At 45.2% G+C, this 17,562-nt stretch overlaps 3 protein-coding genes and 1 non-coding gene across 12 annotated transcripts in view; 2 read left to right on the plus strand and 2 right to left on the minus strand.

The window, feature by feature from the left end:
- The window catches only part of klc1a (kinesin light chain 1a), a 34,681-nt gene extending 34,017 nt beyond the window's left edge, over positions 1–664 (minus strand). For 3 of the 6 annotated variants that reach the window (XM_035610140.2, XM_035610144.2, XM_035610143.2), the window contains exon 1: positions 186–662. The gene's annotated coding sequence lies outside the window, so the exon portion shown is untranslated. Of the gene's footprint in view, positions 1–185 lie in introns of all 6 variants that reach the window. The other 3 variants (XM_035610137.2, XM_035610142.2, XM_035610139.2) reach the window with 2 other exon arrangements.
- Positions 665–1,060: 396 nt separating this feature from the next.
- Positions 1,061–1,133, plus strand: trnav-cac. Its single transcript has one exon. It is a non-coding gene; the product is annotated as a tRNA-Val (tRNA).
- A 162-nt stretch (positions 1,134–1,295) lies between these two features.
- Positions 1,296–5,374, minus strand: LOC118286045 (cytochrome c oxidase assembly factor 8). Its single transcript, XM_035610146.2, has 5 exons — positions 5,084–5,374; positions 3,429–3,626; positions 2,690–2,753; positions 2,388–2,478; positions 1,296–1,430 (listed from the first exon to the last, which is right to left on the minus strand). The coding sequence occupies exons 1-5, from the start codon at positions 5,216–5,218 to the stop codon at positions 1,319–1,321; spliced, it is 600 nt and encodes a 199-aa protein (XP_035466039.2). The 5' UTR covers positions 5,219–5,374; the 3' UTR covers positions 1,296–1,318.
- Positions 4,022–17,317, plus strand: bag5 (BCL2 associated athanogene 5). 4 transcript variants are annotated; one of them, XM_047337634.1, is made up of 3 exons: positions 4,022–4,089; positions 10,519–11,418; positions 11,930–17,317. In XM_047337634.1, exons 1-3 carry the CDS (start codon positions 4,040–4,042, stop codon positions 12,468–12,470), a joined length of 1,491 nt encoding a protein of 496 aa, XP_047193590.1. In that variant the 5' UTR covers positions 4,022–4,039; the 3' UTR covers positions 12,471–17,317. The 4 variants fall into 4 exon arrangements, with proteins under 4 accessions (XP_047193590.1, XP_047193592.1, XP_047193591.1 ...); XM_047337636.1 differs by lacking the exon at positions 4,022–4,089 and adding an exon at positions 6,031–6,056; XM_047337635.1 differs by lacking the exon at positions 4,022–4,089 and adding an exon at positions 6,071–6,291.
- The last annotated feature ends 245 nt before the right edge of the window (positions 17,318–17,562 follow it).

The following is a 17,562-nucleotide window of genomic DNA, read 5'->3' on the forward strand; positions in this document are numbered from 1 at the left end:
AGGGAGGGAGGGGGGGGGGGGGGGGGGGGGGGTTCTTCGACATAACGCGGGTGACTATGATATAAAATAATTAAAATTACCGCGGCTTGGCAGATTGACACCTTTAAGAAACGGGTAATAACAACTGAAAATACCTGTAATAAGTTAATGAGACCATTCCAAGAAATAGACGGAGCCATTCTTACCGTTCTCTTAGGACATCCGTTGCCAAAGTAGCCCGGACTGTGACGCTGCTTTCCCGTGTAAATCACGCCTTTTTAATCCTCAGATGGCGGGAGGGGGGTGGGGTGCTGTTCCTTTAATCAGCTTGATGATAAATATTAATATATTTATATAAGAGTTATGAAACACTCTTGTCTCCGGGAGGTTATGTTTTGCCGACTGGTGATGAGCAGCTAGCTACATAGCTAACAGCGTCTATCTGTCAAACGCTCGCTTCAGTCGTCGGAGCCGCGCGGCGGCGGAGGCGGCGGCGGCAGCAGCTCGTCCCCCCGAGGCTCCATCGTGGCAGCGGCGACGTGCTCCGTGTCAGACGAACCCCGGCTCTTGGTGGCTTCACTCCACTTCACTTCACCGGGGGGATCACACCACCGCCGAGGAGATGACAGTTCGCCGACTGACTGACTGACTGACTGACTGCGCGCTGCGTGAAAATGGCGTTACACCGGCGTTAAACCCCGCCCCCCTCTGCCGTCCCCTCCTCCCGTCCTGGGTAATGACGTCACCCCCTGGCCGGATTAAAGTTGTGGAGCAGCCAGATTTATTTATGAATCTATTTATTTTTACTTTCTGTTTTTAATGCTTGTACAGTTATATGACTATAGTGATTCATGTTTTGCAACAAAAACAATATGTGATTTGTTTACAACTGGGTCGGAACCAAAACTAAACGCGGTGCCTGTTTGTGGACGTTATTCCATTTTTGTTGATTAAAAAACAAGTGTTCATTTTAAACTTATTCTATTTCTTATCGTCAATACCTCATCATATATTTAAAATGATTTATTTTATTTCCCTTTGTCTCCATTAAATAAATTACGTGGTTTAACGGTCTCCACCAGTTTCCGTAGTGTAGTGGTTATCACGTTCGCCTCACACGCGAAAGGTCCCCGGTTCGAAACCGGGCGGAAACACATTTATTTTTTTACTCTGATGATTATTGATTTTACCGGTTTCAAGTCATTTAAGTACAAACATCTATCTAAAAAAAATCTCAACACTTCCAAATAAAAACAGTTGTTTCCTAATTCTTGGCAATTAAATTACAAAGGAAAAACAACAAATACACTGGAGAGGAGAGTGCGTCAACAGTTTATTATTATGAAGAAGTGGAGGAGCTGTTTTTCTTGCGTGTCACAGTCCTCCACATGTCGCTCAGTGCGACTCGGGCCATGAGCAAAGTGATGGTGAAGTTACGTCGGTACCATTCCCTGGAAAACGAGAGGCAGAGGAAAAGGAAGAACAAATATTATACAACTCTGTAAATATTAGTTGTGGAATAAAAGCCAAATTTATGCAGATTTTAGTCTCTCATAAACGAGGATTTACTGCTTTTATTTGTAACTATAAACTTAATATTTGGGCTTTTTTAAAGTTTCTGGACTTTTGTTGGAAAACTACATCCCGGCTTTTTTTTGATGCTTCTAAGGCAACAAATTAAACGTCTTTTGATATCGATTGATGATTTAAGACGAATAAATCTGTATCATCAAGTATTTGTATCAGCACTTATGTTGACCGCTATGAAATATTTTATTGTACATAATAATCAATGCATTATTTTCTTAATTCAAGCTCTATATATTTGGATGTATTTGTTTTTTCTTTATAGTTATTTATGATACAGTTTATGGTTAAACTAAAATATATATCAGTATCGGAAATCTTGCACTCCCTAATATCAGTATCAGGCCCAAAAATCCATATCGGTCAGGCTCTGCTGGAAGTAAATATATAAGAAGTAAAGTAGCTAGTGACCTTTAATACCAACAATGCAGAGAGCAGGAATAAATTAAGATAAACAGTCACAATATTTCGCCGTACAACAAAATACAATAGAGGTTTGTTGTTTTGAAAGATTTTGAATAGACTGAGCTAACAAAACACCTGGTGAAGGAAAAGACTGAATCCAGCAGTGATGACGAGGACACAGTCGTGCAAAGAGCAAATGTAAAGTTGTTTGTGTGTGTGTGTGTGTGTGTGTGTTTGCAGACATCTTTATGCACCACACAACGAAGATGACACTTTGCAATGCTAATCCACAGAAAGCTCTTTAGTGCTGATGACGTCAGTTAAAAAAGCCCCACAGCCCCCGTGGTGGGATGATGTTCCAACCCACCCGCCCCCGCGGCCCCATGGGAGACGCTCGGCCGCGAAAAACAACTCACTTGTTGTAATTTACGTGTCGCGTTCTGTTCGTGTCCAGGAAGCTTTTGTAAAACGTGGCCATGTCTTCGCAGCCGAGGGAGCGTCGTCGTCCTGAGAGACAGAGAGAGAAGACACAATGTTTTACTCTCAGTAAAATGAAGATTCCTCTTTGATCACCTGCTCATTTTAATGCGACAAACCGGATTCACACTGTAAATTTTCAATTTTTTGGGATGCAGAAGCTCAATATGCATATTTTTATTCTATATTTAGGAATTTAATCTTCTTTTCTTCGTGTCTGTGTGTGTGCGTGCGTCCTCACCTTGCTCATCACGCACAGTCAAGCCTTCTGCCTTCAGGTGTGAGATGATAAAAGCATCTTTTTCCTGCAAAAAGCATAAACAATAATGATGTGGAAACACAGTGACACAATAACCAATACAGGCAACAAAACTTACAACAATTAAATGAAAAAACTCACTTTGCAGAACAGACAACCATTCACCACACAAAATACATAATATATCATTTTTTTCATTACACAACTACATCAAACCAAAACCTTTTACATTTATCATGATGACAATTTGTCACCATGTATAAAAGTCCTGTTGTGCGATGCTGCTCTCTGCTGGTGAAAATAAGCACATGAAAGGAAAACCACCACCCACCGTCATGACTTGTTAAATAATAATAATGATAATGTGATGTGGTAATAATCCGTGCAGGGAAGTTAAGCCCCACTGGGAGGTCAGAGGTCAAAGTTCAGCTCCAGGGCGTCGGCTCCGGAGCCGCCAGGCGTCAAAATAAATGAGGCGAGGCGATGATTGCGCTTCTGTATATTTGGTTTTCGTGTCTCTTCTGCTCATTATGACTTTTTGGATGTAAAATGTAAAGAGTTACGTGACTAGAGGAACCAGGGTTACGAGTGTAATCAAACGGGAGCAGCCTTTTTAGTTTGTGTACTTTACGTAAACAGGTTGGGACGTAGGATTTATTTTTTGTATTGTATTTTAACAGCACATTTAAACACACTTAAGATTCATTTCCTGTCTTTAAACCTTGGTGAAGGTGATGTTCTGTTGGGTCCAGAAGTTGTGGTTCCAGTCCTCCGTCTCCTGCCTGAGGCGTCTCAGACGTCCCTCCAGCTCCGACTCGTCCTCGGCCACGTGGTAGACGATCGGCCGCAGGTTGGACAGAGGGTTCGGCGGACCGATCCAGTCGTGTGTGGAGCCGGCCGCTGGTCGGAAGGTAGATCTCTACAGATGACAGGGGACAAAAGAATTAAAAATACTGTCCTTTGATTGTTAGTTTTGTTAATGAAATGTTTGAGGAAAAAGTCTATCTCAGTTTCTCACAAGTGAAGAGGATGTTTTTAGGCGTCTTGTCTTGTTTTGTCGGGTCAAAACATGAAGATGTTCAATTTACAATCATCTAATATTTTTAAAAAGCAGCATGTCGTCACATTCAAGCAACTGGATTCTTCAAATTCTTGACATTTCTGCTTCAGTAAAAGACTAATTGATCCACTGTTTGGTTTTTAACACATCAGGAAGTAGAGAAAAATTAACTTTCAATATCTCAAAATAGACAGATATTAAGTCACGTCACGTGGGTTTGAAAAGCAGCTGAACGACAGGAGCCTGCTTATCACTTCTGACCAGTCTGCCAGATGAAAAGAGCAACGAGGAAACGAACACGATCCAGGATCCAGAAGAAAAGGTAGAATTTAACCAACCGTTAAAAACTCTGGTTCGTTCAGATTTTAACTAAATCGTGCGACTGGCATCTAGAAACGGACACTCACGATGTAACAAGTGGTGGAGGCACATTTACTCAAGTGCTTTCATGCTACTTTTATTTGATTATACCGTCCTCACTACATTTCATTTCATTTTTGACTCCGGTACGTTTATTTGTCAGCTACAGTTACTTGGTATTTCCACTTTTGATGAACCGGTTTTAACTTTTGCATTATAACAAATCAATTTGCAATATCCCACATTCAAATGCGTTCACGTGGCTTTACAGTATCAGATTTTCAATTTACAATAATATAAAAACAGAAAAAAGCATTAAATTCTAATATTTGAGAAGCTGAAGTCATAGAATTAGCTATTTTTGCTTCATAAATAATAAAAAATGACTAAAATAAAAAATGAACTGCGGATCTTTGTTTTTCTGAAGAAAAAATAATCAAGATGCTTCTTTTACAAAAGTGTTCAGACCCTTAAATCAGCTGTGAGTCTTCTTGGTTAAATGACTACATGCTTTGTACACCTAGATTTGTAATACAGTAAAATATATATACATACGCAAAAACAAGTTTTACACTTTGTCATTTTTGGCTATTGAGTGACGATGGGGCTCAAATTACCAACTTTTTTAAATCTAAAAATAAATGTACAACATAATTAAGTTTGCAAACAGTGAAGGGTCTAACTTTATCTTATAACAAAGTTATTAATGTGGAAAAGATCAAAGCCCTATACAAAATGAAATACTGTATGGAAATACATTATTATTTTTAAATGCACGTGTGTATGCAAATGCATGGGGGGGATACAACCCAGCCCAGCAACAGCATCGTGGCAACACGTGCATGTTGGTCACAAAATACATAAACGAGCTGTTGCACCTCCTGCAGCGGAGTGATATTACTTTATGACATGATGATGATGATGATGATGATGATGATGATGAAGAACAAACTAACCTTGGCTGCTTTGACCCGCTGGGTCTGTGCGGAGCTGCAGAAGCGACCGATCACAGCTGATGCGGTGTGAGGTCGCGGAGGCGCGAGGAGGGCGACGGGTCGGAGACTCCTCCGCGTCAGACACCGAGCAGACATTTTAATCGGGCGGACATAAAGTGCGTCCTAAAATACAGTTTTGGATCCAGACACAACCGATCACCCTCGGTTGATTGTAGAGTTTCCTCACTCCACATCACAGCGTCCTCGTCCTTCTGTGCATAACATCCGTCCTGTCACGTGAATTCCGGCTGCAAAATCTGGTGCGCTCGAAAATCTCACCAGATCCGCCCCGGATCTAACCGCTCGGGCGGCGGGGGGTAATACCGTAATTTCCACTATATTACACGTGCGTGTACAATGTATTTACCTTAAACATATTGATATAGTGTTCATATATATTTTACTATATTTTATTAGTGTTAAAACCTCTAAGTAGTATTAGCAAACTGTACGGGAAGTTCATTTAATTTTTATTTAATCACAATATTTTGAGCAATAATAATACTCACTGTGTAGCCAACATCAAAATATTATTATGATACATGAACCAGAAATAAGGCATGTTTCGGCAGTTTTTGACATTTTTTGACAAAGAATTCAAAAACGAGAATATTATTAAAAAAATTTTTTTTCACAAAAACAGGTTGAAATATTCCCTTACAGCATTTTAATTTTTTCCCCTTTTCCAAGAATATAAGATTAAATTAAATCAAGGACTCGGATCTTATTCAGATTTTTGTTCAATATTTTCCTAATGTTCTTGTGTAGAAATACACCAGATACTTCTGTAACGTGACAAACGGCACGGCGCCATGACCAAATGGAGCGCACCCAATGTTGGCCAACCGAAACTTGCGGTTGAAACCAGTTAAGTCGGTCACTCGCAGGATAACAGCTTCATATATATATTTATCCACGTCAACATGAATGTAATGTGAGTTAGTTCAATACATTTAACTGAATGTGATTTATGTAATCGAGTAAACGGAGATAAAAGGACTTTAAGTCAACCCCACTACGCCGGGAGAAACTCCGTGTTAGTTCATACTCGTTGGGCCGGACACTCGCTCCTCGGCTAAAGGTAGCTAGGTGAGCTAATGTTTAGCTTTAATCGGAGGAGGTGCGCACTTTCCCGCTGCGGTTCAGATGGCTGTACGCTGGCTCTGCAGGTAAGCACGACGTTTATTCAGGTGGAGAAGTGGTGTCGGTGTACCGTGACCCGACGAGGGGAGGGAGGGGGTGGGGAGAAAAGAAAGGAGCCGAAGTTATTCGGCTAAGGTGGGGCCGAGTCAGCTGATCAGCGGCTGGCTAGCTTGACGAGACAATAGCATTCCACCGAGCGGGGGCACGAGAGGGAACCGCGGCTCCGTGTCCGCCTTTGTTTTCCCCGATTAAGTCCGATTCAATCGCCTTGTTCGGTTCTGCGACGTGCGCTCGTTCGTGAAATAAGTTCAAAAAATTGTGAGGAAGCCCCTCGGATCGTGTGTGGGAGGGGCGACACCACCGCAGTCATCCAGTCTACAGTCGGTCGGTCGGGTGGTCGGTGCAGACGCTGACCAGCAGCAGCAGCATCACCGCCTCCTCCACCTCCTGCACCGGGAACCTGAGGGGGACCACCCGCTCGGATGCCAGTGTCCTCCGCGAGCCGCCGGGCTGTGGCCGAGGGGAACAGACAGCCGCCGCGGAAAATGTGCGCGAATGTGTTCGGGGTGTTGAAAAGGTGAGGAGGATGCGGGGGGGGGGGCGGACGTGTGCGGATGTGAGGCTGCTGCTGCTGCTGGAGGATGAGGAGGAGGAGAGGGAGAGGAAGGATGCTGGAGGAGGATGAGGAGGAGAGGAAGGATGCTGGAGAGGGAGAGGAAGGATGCTGGAGGAGGAGGAGGAGAGGGAGAGGAAGGATGCTGGAGGAGGAGGAGAGGGAGAGGAAGGATGCTGGAGGAGGAGGAGGAGAGGGAGAGGAAGGGTGCTAGAGGAGGAGGAGAGGGAGAGGAAGGATGCTGGAGGAGGAGGAGAGGGAGAGGAAGGATGCTGGAGGAGGAGGAGGAGAGGGAGAGGAAGGGTGCTAGAGGAGGAGGAGAGGGAGAGGAAGGATGCTGGAGGAGGAGGAGGAGAGGGAGAGGAAGGATGCTGGAGGAGGAGAGGAAGGCTTCGTGAGATGCTGGAGGAGGTGTTTTGCTGTGGGGGGTGATGCTGTAGTGGGGTTAGGGTTAGAGTTAGAGACCCCCTTCCCTACTCTGGTCCAACTGCCTGGCCCCTAACGTTATGTCTGTGTGTGGTGACATAATGCGCAAAGCCGTGCAGGACCCGGTGCAGGCAGCCCGGGGCTGGGGACGGGTGTCTGAACGCTCTGGTGTTTTAGGAAGGGGGGTGAGGAGGAGGGCTGCCTCCTCCTCCTCCTCCTCCTCCTCCTCCAGCATCAGCTCGTCTTGAATTGAGAGAATAATTCTTATTTCTTTTTTGCAAATCTCCCATTTCTCCTTATCCTGGCACCAAGTGTTTGCCAGCAGCAGCAGCAGGAGGAGGATTAGGGAGATTTTGCAGAGATTATCCTAATAAATACTCTTCAGATTTGTCAGCTCCGGCCCCGCCACGCGTTCAGCCACCGTTCTGGAAATAACCCAGCCCCTCGCTCCATCGCTCGCTCCCCGGTTACATAAAAGTACTTGAGGGGAATAATGCTGATACACGATCCTGTGTTATCGATGGCCGTGCATAGTAAAACCATCACGTTGTGAGCTGCAGCGTTTTCATATGCAACCATCGTCACACACAATCGTGCTGATAGTGAAGACAGCCTGTCTCATGATGATGCAGCCTCTCCCTCCCCGAGCCAATGTTCTCATGCACGGAAAAAAACAAAACCTCTTTAACGTAATCCTGTTTGTTACCGTTCACCCTCTGGAAGCAGGAAGTTCACTCAGATGCATGCTGGGCGTTTTTTGGGGGGGGGGAAACGATGGAATGAATTCCCTCAGTATTCTCTCGTTGCTGTTTCTTTATCTCAGGTTTTTTCTGTTGCCAGGTGGAAAATAAGTTTGATTTGTTATGGATTATAGATCTGGTCATGATCAGCCTGCCATGCGAATCCAGTCCAGTGTTTGACGCTGTTTATTTTTATGCCTCTGCACCAGCGACAGCTGTGGCCAGAGGTGTTCTGTTGTCATAGTGTCCGTCCGTCCCGTTTCTTGTGAGCGTGACATCTCTGGAACACCTCGAGGGAATCTTTTTTCAAATTTGGATTCAATGTTCACTCGGACTCGAGGATGAACTGGATATGATTCGGGCGGTTAAAGGTCAAACGTAAAGGTCACTGTGCGACTTTTCACATCTCAAGCGAGAAGTAAATATTAAGGTGCAGGCGCCGTTCTTTAAAACAGCGGTAGCGTCTCAGAGATTTGGTCCATCGCTCACAAAAATACAACGAAGAGACAAAAGACAACAACTAAAAGATGCAGAACAGCTGTGAAGAACATGACTACAAAGAGAAAACATAACTGAAGGATTACAAAATGACGACAAAGACAAAATTGGTGTCACATCTCAGACCAGTGGAACAGCTGTCGTCGCCTCACATGTACCAACATACCATGCAAACTGGGACGTGGCAAATATTTCATCAATGAGTAATCATCTGTCTGTATTCCTCATTTAATCTGTTGATTATTTTGTCTATAAAATATCAGGTAATAGTCAAAGTTCCCTTAGCACAGTGACATTTTCAAATGTCTTGTTTCATCGACGAGCAGATTCCATTTCAAAACAGAGGAAGAGCAGCAAATCTTCAGTGATTAAACAAGAGTCCTGATATTAATCTGACTTAGAAGCAACGTTGGACTGATGGCGTTTTTCTTCCGAAGTCGTGTTGAACTGGGATCACACGTCGCTGCGCGATGCTCCGACCTGGGACTCGCATCATGAGGTCGCTTGAACGAATCCCCCAGCGTTAGCGAGCGAGCGAGCGAGGAGGAGGAGGAGGATATGCAATGAACCGTTTCATATCTTTGCTTATCGCTTGGCCTCATCGATTTTATTTCCCCTCCTCAGTGTTTAGAACTCGATCCGCAGACAGGATCTCGTCTTCCTTGTGCGGATTAGAGAGCGATCGCCAGCCAACGAGCCTTGGTGGAAACACACAGCCAACACACTCCGACTGGTTCTCATGTGGGTGTCTTTTTTCCCAAATGTAGGTTAACCTCATTCATTTCCTGGCAGGATCATGAGGACACAGAATCTCATATTTGTTTTCATCTTGATCGTTATTTGATTTTATCCGAAGTTGTGTGTCTAATAAGAATATTAGAGCAGGATCCATAAAAGAGGCCACGGTCAAAGAAAGACTCTGGGGACATTTTCACAAAACCCTCGCACCATTTTATTGGAGTTTGGATCTTGTTGTCATGGTTCTCTGCTTTTGAAAAACTAAACACAGTCTTGTTACATCGATCCGGTTAGTTTTGGAACTTTACATGACAAACCTGCGTCCTGTCGTCATCACCTACCTGGGCTGCGTTTCCCTGATACTTGACTTAGTACGCCGACGGGCGTGAAGCCTGTTCCGTCTGAATGGATGGAGAAGGTGAATGAACAGATAACCATCGCAATCGCAAGTGCTACGTGTTGCCTCAACTTCCTGTAATTGGTTAGAAAGTCCGAACCAACCCCAAAAATTATATACCGAACTACGGTTCAGTTTGATCCGGACAGAATTCATTTTGGTCCGTTTGTCCATTTTGACCAGACTCAGCTTGACGGGGTAAAAAAGGCTGGAAGGAATAAGAAGCAACAAGTCAAACGCAGCAGGTTCAGTTAAAAGTCTCTTTTTTTAATTTCTGTTCTCGCCACATGAGGTGATAATATTTCTGGAGACCAGCAGCACAGTGGGGAAGTGACAGCACAGCAGCAGCGGAGCATCAGGGTCGCTCACACACACAACAAGGATTATTTTCAATGTTTAATAATGACTCTTCGGCCCCGAGGCTGCAGAGTGTGACGTGTTGAAAGTGACAGGATTTTTTTTTTGTTTTGCTAAAAAAAGATTCCAACACTTTGTTCCTTGGGTTTTTAAAAACACAACAGCTGTTGTGGTTTTGTCCAAAAAGTGTAACGTAATGGATGTTACTGCTTTAACCACGAGAGATGTTGGGTTGCGTTGTGTTTCCACCTGACTACAACGCGGTCGGTGACTTATATGTTTGGCTGACGTTGCCTGTATTGTCTCTTTTTGCGCCGCGTTGGCAGGGATCCAGACATTAGTCGGAGGTCCTGCTCAACCAAAATATGAAAAGAAACATTTGACGAAATCCAGCCATTATGGCCTGTAGACAATGCTGTAATCTCCACTGAGGCTCTGCTCTGAATTGTTGTTTTATTGCTTCATGCTGCCCTTTTCTCCCCAGCCTGTTTGGGAAGCCCTTTGATGGCGGGAAAAGGATGGACCATGGCGGCCCGCAGCAGCAGCAGCATCATCATCCAATGGAGCACCAGCAGCAGCCGTATTATCCGCAGCACCCTGCCATGATGCGGCTGTACGAGGTCCAGAAGGAGGTGGCGTCGCTGGGGCCTCAGGTCTGCACCTTCAGCGGCCTGCAGCACGACCGCGACTACAAGCGTCTGGAGCGGGAGCTGACTCGCCTGCTGCTGGAGGTGGACCAGGTGGACACGGAGGGCAAACCCGAGCTGCAGGGGGCGCGGAAGAGGGCGGCGCAGGAGGTGGAGGGCCTCCTGCGCTACCTGGAGGAGAACGCCACGCACCCGTCCCGCGGGGCCATCGAGGAGCTGAGCGAAGAGGCGCGGCGGCTGGTGGACGAACGCGTGGTGGCGCCCCAGCGCAGCGGCGGGGTGGCGGAGATAAACGACGAGCTGGTGGACGCCCTGCAGCAGCTCGTGCTGAGGCTCACGCAGGTGAAGACCGAGGGGAGGGTGCCGCTCCGCAAGGCGCGCTACCGGGCGCTGACGCGCCTGTGCGCGGTGCAGGACGTGATCGAGGGGCGCACGCAGCAGCAGACCCTCCCCCTGCCACTGTCCGGCGACACGCACGAGGCCGTGAACCGCATCAACCAGGTGATGGTGAAGGTGAGCGTGGCCCGCGGCCAGCTGGTGGCGCTGCTGATGGGCCTGAGCGGGAGGGACAGCTGCGCCCACCTGTCGCGCATCCTGACGGAGATGCAGGTGGAGCTGGACGCTCTGGACGTTTCCGGGAACGCAGCGATCAGAAATTACCGTAAGCAGGTTGTGGAGGAGATCAACGGGCTGCTGAAACATCTGGACCTGGAGGGGGAAGGAGAAGACACGCGCAGGTACTGTCGGCACGAAGGGCCATTATTCCACTGATTTTGTTTTATAAATTTTCAGAAATATTCTGTAATAATTTCCAAGACTCCCGCGATTAACGTCTCGGTGCGCCACCATAAAGTCTCCCCTGTTGGTTGCTCAGTTGGTCGCGGTTTGCAAATTTAACCACTAGATGACGCCAGAAAATTTGCAAAATTACACACTGGGGCTATAAATAATGATATTTCATATCGGTGGCAAACCCAAACGCCAATACTTCTGTGAAAAGACTATTGGCAGATTTTTATCGGCCAATATTAGCTCTAAGGTAGATGATATTAGCTCGCCATCTTTGCGTCATTCACGTTGCCCCGGCACATGATGTGAAATTAGCTAAAATCGTGTCTTTGCAATGACGTAGTTTATAATCTCATCTCGTGTCTTGTTGAAAACGAATTCACCTTATTCTCCGAAATTAAAACATGACTCAGGATTTCTGTTGTTACTGATTATACTTCTTTGTTGTTGTCGTTTCAGGTATGATTTGGCTCAGAACAACTCCATACGTGAGATCGAGGCGGTGCGGGCCCACGTGTCCCACCTGCGGGAGGGCGTCCTGCGACACTGCGTGATGGGCGACCTCAGCTTCAGACCCAAGGCCGAGCTGCAGAGCCTCCTCACGCACCTGGACCAGGTGGACACGGCCAAGAACCCGTGCATCCGCGAGGCTCGCCGCCGCGCCGTGGTGGAGGTGCAAGCCATCGTCACCTTCCTGGACCTGCGCGAGGCCCTCGCCAGCCGCCAGCCGGGCCCCAACGAGCACCCGGCGCACCGGGCCGTGTGGCTGGTGCTGGGCAGCCTCTCGGACCTCCAGGCGCAGGTGCTGGGCTTCGACGGCAAGCGGGTCGACAAGAGCTCCATGATGCTGGAGGAGCTGCTGACCAAGCAGCTGCTGGTGCTGGACGCCGTGGACCCGGACGGCGACGAGACCACCAAATTGGCGCGCAAGCAAGCGGTGAAGTTCGCCCAGAACATTCTCAACTACCTGGACATGAAGACGGACCAGTGGGAGTATTGAGTGAATCCAAATGAGGGCATTCGGACGTCGCTGCAGGAATGATAGGAGCCGCTATTGTGTGTGTAAATAAAGAAAACTGCTACGTTATCATTCCATGGGGCTGTGAACATTGACTCAACTGCCCAGAGTGCACTGCAGCAGCGCTTCTCTTCCGTCTCTGTGTGATCGTCACGGCCGTCAACATCACAGAACTCCTTTTTCGTGGAACACAATTTGATTTTGATTTTTGTGCTTTTGGAAGATTTTCTTTTTGACATTTGTGTGTGTGTGTGTGTGTGTGTGTGAATGTGAGTTTCCGTCTTCGTTGTCGTCGTCGTATATTGTCGTGTGTGCGGTTGTCGAACCTGCTGCCAAAGCTCCGGTGGTCACATGATCCTCCACCGGACTGGATGTTGATAAATTAGTGCGATGGATCGCTTCGCAGCGGCTTCCCCCCGTCCGGCCGGAATTAATCCGGGTGTCAGTTGCTAATGGAAACAGGCCCGGGCACGTTGTGAATACAGTGACCTGATTAGGAAGAATCGGTCCATTCTGTGATATTAGATATTTTGGATGCGGAGAAAAAAAGAAAAAATCGCATTATTCTCTTTTATTTTGCTGCAGTTTCTTTTATAAATCCAATCTGATTTGAGTCTATTTGGTAAAAAAGACACTAGAGACACTAAACATGCATTGAGAAAGATATTTTTTGGGACAAGAAGTGAAATTAAATTATTGACGTGGGGTCGTTCTTCACTCCTGCGTGACCCTGTTCATCTCCTCAGACGTCACTGGTGGAGCTGGCCAGCGGAGAAGATTCAAAAGTACCTTTCCCATCCGCCGCTTGCGTCGTCGTCCGTCTGCAAGTACGTTCTCAGATGTTTGTTGTGACTTTGTGTGATCGCACTCGTCTATAAATGGATCAGAGACACGAAGGAGGAGGTGGAAGTTTTTGCTGTCGCTGCTGCTGCTTTAGGTTTTTTTTTTTGTTTAGTTTAGTTTCTACCCACTGCTTTCTGGGAGAGGAGGAGGAGGAGGAGATATCCGTCGGATTGACGCATCGAGGCTGAAGCTCACGGGGCCGACGGTCGGGGGTCCTGCGCTGACGGTGATCGCAGTCGACGGAGCCTTTCGAGAAAAGTTTGACGGGAGCTGCTGCGGCAGGAGGCGGTGGGAGGAGGGCGGGACTGGAAGAGGAGTCCGGTATCTCTGTGCCTTTATTTTTTTCACCCTTCCCTTCGAAACTGGGTTCGTGTAGAAGCCTCGTCGTGGTGCAGCGAATGCACAACTCATGAGGAGACTCGAGGCACTGAATGTGTTTACGGAGAGAGCACCTTGGCCATTATCGCCACCAGAAATTTGCACTACTTGTAAGGAAAATTGAGGCTTTTTCAAATCAGTATTTATCTCCCCCCGGATCACGGCCCAATAATTCCTTCTTCCACTTCTTGCGGCAATAACCCGAGTCACATTTGTGCTTTCACACTGCAAGCTGATGGGACTGCACTTCTGCTATGAAGGCAATTAGGCAACAAATAACAGAATCATGTGCAGAATTTAAAGAACTTCACAGCTTCCCGCTGACCCCCCACAAAAGGACTCCCTGGATTAAACATTTACGAGACACTAGTGTCTGTAGTAGAAATATACAAAGCAAATTCTTGACCTTGAAACAACCTTCGCCTCATTTAGTGGCGGCTCCGGAGCTTTCCAACACATCACACATCGTAATCTCATTGGTGAAACATTCTCATCGTGCAGAAAAATCAATTATCTCATCGGTGAAACATTCGTAATCTAATTGTGCAAAAAATCTGTAATGCCATCATGCAAAAATTTGTGATCTTGTCGTGCGAAAAGTTCATAATTTCATGGTGCAAAAAATTCGTTAATATTCGGAATCTCATGGTGTGAAAAATTTGTGCAATCCGCTCTGGTATTTTTGTTCTGCGTCTGAATGAGTAAACAGGCAACTGTTTTTTCGCATATCAACTTTACCAGCTGATAAATGTGACCTTAGAAATTGGTCAATGCCGTATTAAGGACGCAAACGAAGGCGGTTTCATTTTTTCACAAAGACGAGATTTGAACCATCCAGGTTCCCGTCTGCCGGTGACGATCAGGTGATGTGACAGAAATGTCCAGAGCAGCCACTCAATGGACTTGGCGTCTCGTTCAGTTTGCCAACTCGCTTGTTAAATCTCCGTCAAAGCTGCTGTTGGACGCGTTGTCTGGCACCGAGCCTGGAGCTCCGCCTCCTGTCGCTGACTCATACCGGAGGAAAATTAGATTATAACAAGTGTGTTCGTCAAACATGGTCAGTTCCGCCTGGCAACAGATGCTCTCTCAGACCAAACCCACCCGGACACACCTTAAGTTCACATGCTCCTTTTTGTATGCAGTACATATATATATATATATAATATATATATTTAAAGAAATGTTCATTTAGTCCTCGCATTTCGGAACACCGCTTCCTTTTTAAACATCCATTTGAATAATTTATGAAAGACTATATAGTAAATATGTTCTGTTTTTCTGTCTCGTCCCCTCGAAGCCTCTGTTTTGTTTTATGTTTTTTAAATTCAGTATTCTCGGCGAGTGGGCGTTCTGGCAACGGTGCAGATTCACGCTCTGTGGTTCATGAGTACGAACTTCAGAGGGAAGTGGCGGTGAGGTGAAAGCACTGTTCTCAAAAAATTGTTTTTGCTGAAGTGGAGTTGTTTTTTTCAGATGAAATGAAACAACGAGCACTTGGAAAAACGAATCCCTGGTGTCGGTGCTGTTTGTACGTACGGCGCTGGTCCCAACAGATTTAAGTAGCACAAGAATTCATGTGGATTATAATCGAGGAGTTGTTAACTGGAGGGCTGCAACAAACAATTATATTAATATTATTATCAATTAATCTGTTAGTTACTATCTTTAAAATACGATGAGTCAAAAATGTCGTTAAAACCTTCAAATTCCCAAGGTGATAGCATTAATCTTTTTAGATTAACTTCCCAAAACACAAACTTACTGAGTTGGACATTATTTACGTATTTTTAGGATTTAATCAAACAACTTTGATATAAAAATCTGAAAAGTACATCAAAATGTTGAAACCAGAGAACAAAACAAAAAACGATTATCAAAATATGAACTAATTCTTGCAGCTCCAGTAAAACCCATTTTGTAGCATTTATCCATTTTTGTGGCCCTGATATTTCTTTGTTTGTTTACAGGACGGAGGAAAATGAAGTGAACTCTCCCAGAACCTTTAAGGATGTACTTTACTTCAAGATTAACTTAATCTCTATTTATAGATTTTATACTTAAAAATAATCCTTCTGGTTGTTACTGTCAACGAAGAGACAACAAACCAACAATGTATAAGTCCGACTTTACCTGAACAGATGTTGAATTATACCACAAATATACATCAAAAAGGAGGAAATTGTTTTTGAATTATTTCAGATTAAATCATGAGGATTACGTCCAAAAAAACCACAGTGTGTGATGAAGGAGCGTTTCAGATTTTAACAGTGTTCGGACAATAAGAGCTCTATGGCACAGAGGGATAATAACATATCAGACTCTGGAAACTCACACACACGGATACAGTTTTTCAGGACAGATAAAACTGTTCATAGTTTCATTAGGAAACTTCGGAACGTGCAAAAAGGAATAAGACTCTGGAATCAAATTGAATTGAAAATGTCTTTATTCCAAACAAGTAAAGAAAAAAAGAAAAAACTACAAAAGAAAATAATGAAACCGGTGGACGGAGACATAGAAAAGTAATATTCACAAACAATGAAAAGCATAAAGCAAAAGAAACTGTCCAACACTTGCTGCTGTACATGTTCGAAAAGAGGTGAGAAGAAGAAAACCCCTCCTCCCCGAGTCGTTCATCTATAATTAATAATGAATCAGCTTCCTTATTGAAAAGAAAGGATATTTTAAGAAAAAAAAGGTTCAATTGATCCTGACATTGTTGGTATTTCACACTAGAAACAAAATAGATTCCCGACCGACTGACGGATGGAAACATGAACAATACCCCACATTTTATTATTGTGAAAACTCAACAATTCTGGAAAAGGGTCACAGAGCAGTATTTTATATTTTACGCCTCTTCAAATATGTTTTTCCGTCAGCTGCATCGCTTGGGCTCGTCTGCACTTGGCGACACCGGAGTCCATTAGTGAAGAGGAGTTTTTAAAAGATTCAGATCCTGTGGGCATTTTTATAAAGTCGTCCGTCTTGACGTCTGTCGGCCGTTTTGCAGGACGATGCTTTTACGCCGGACAACAAATAGGTTCGTTGAGTAACCGGTTTTAAATATTTGATTTCCCCCGGGCGCAGGTTGAATGTAGTCATCGGGGGGGGGGGGGGGGGGTCTTTGTATTACGTTGAACCAAAGTTCATATCAATAAGGTGAGAAGGACGAGGTGGCGACGGTGGTGGTAAAGAAAAGATGTACAAAAGCAGAAATTCACCAGACGAGAAACAATTTTTCCTTGTTGATCATGACGTTATTTTTATTTAAGCACTTTTCTAAGTTCCTCAGTCGCTGTTGGTCGTTGCCTTTCTAACTTCTCTGAAAATGACGCGAGTTTGTTCTGCGACAGGAAGGGAATCGATTTTCTTTCCTTTGTCTTTTGGTTCCCCCCACGAAGAAATGAATATGTTTTCTGAAGTCGCCTTTAACTGCGTTGATTGTGACACAGGCTTTCGCTGTTTCTCCTCTGAGACACGCTTGTATTTAAAGGGAAAAAAAGAAGCACACTGAGAACAAAAGAACTTCCGTTGTGTGAATGCTCCATGGATGGTTGTGTTTTGAATTTGTATTCCCACTGCAAAATAAAGACGCCGTGTCTGGACCTGTGTGTTGTGCTAATGCTTTTTTTGAAATCATTTCTTAGTGTGGAAGCTCCGCAGAGGAAACTCCAGGATGTGGCCGGAGATGATCACATGCTCTGCAAACTCAGGGCTGTTTTGAGAAGACGTACAGTACATGGAAGCCTCGAGGAAAGGCTCATCCGGAGCAGGTACGAGGGTTGACGGGTCTCTTTGGACCGGACACTCGGCCGCTGCAGGAATCAGGACGCGTTGATCTGTGATTCTG

Source organism: Scophthalmus maximus, chromosome 15 (genome assembly GCF_022379125.1).
Source record: "Scophthalmus maximus strain ysfricsl-2021 chromosome 15, ASM2237912v1, whole genome shotgun sequence".
Classification (NCBI taxonomy): Eukaryota; Metazoa; Chordata; class Actinopteri; order Pleuronectiformes; family Scophthalmidae; genus Scophthalmus; species Scophthalmus maximus.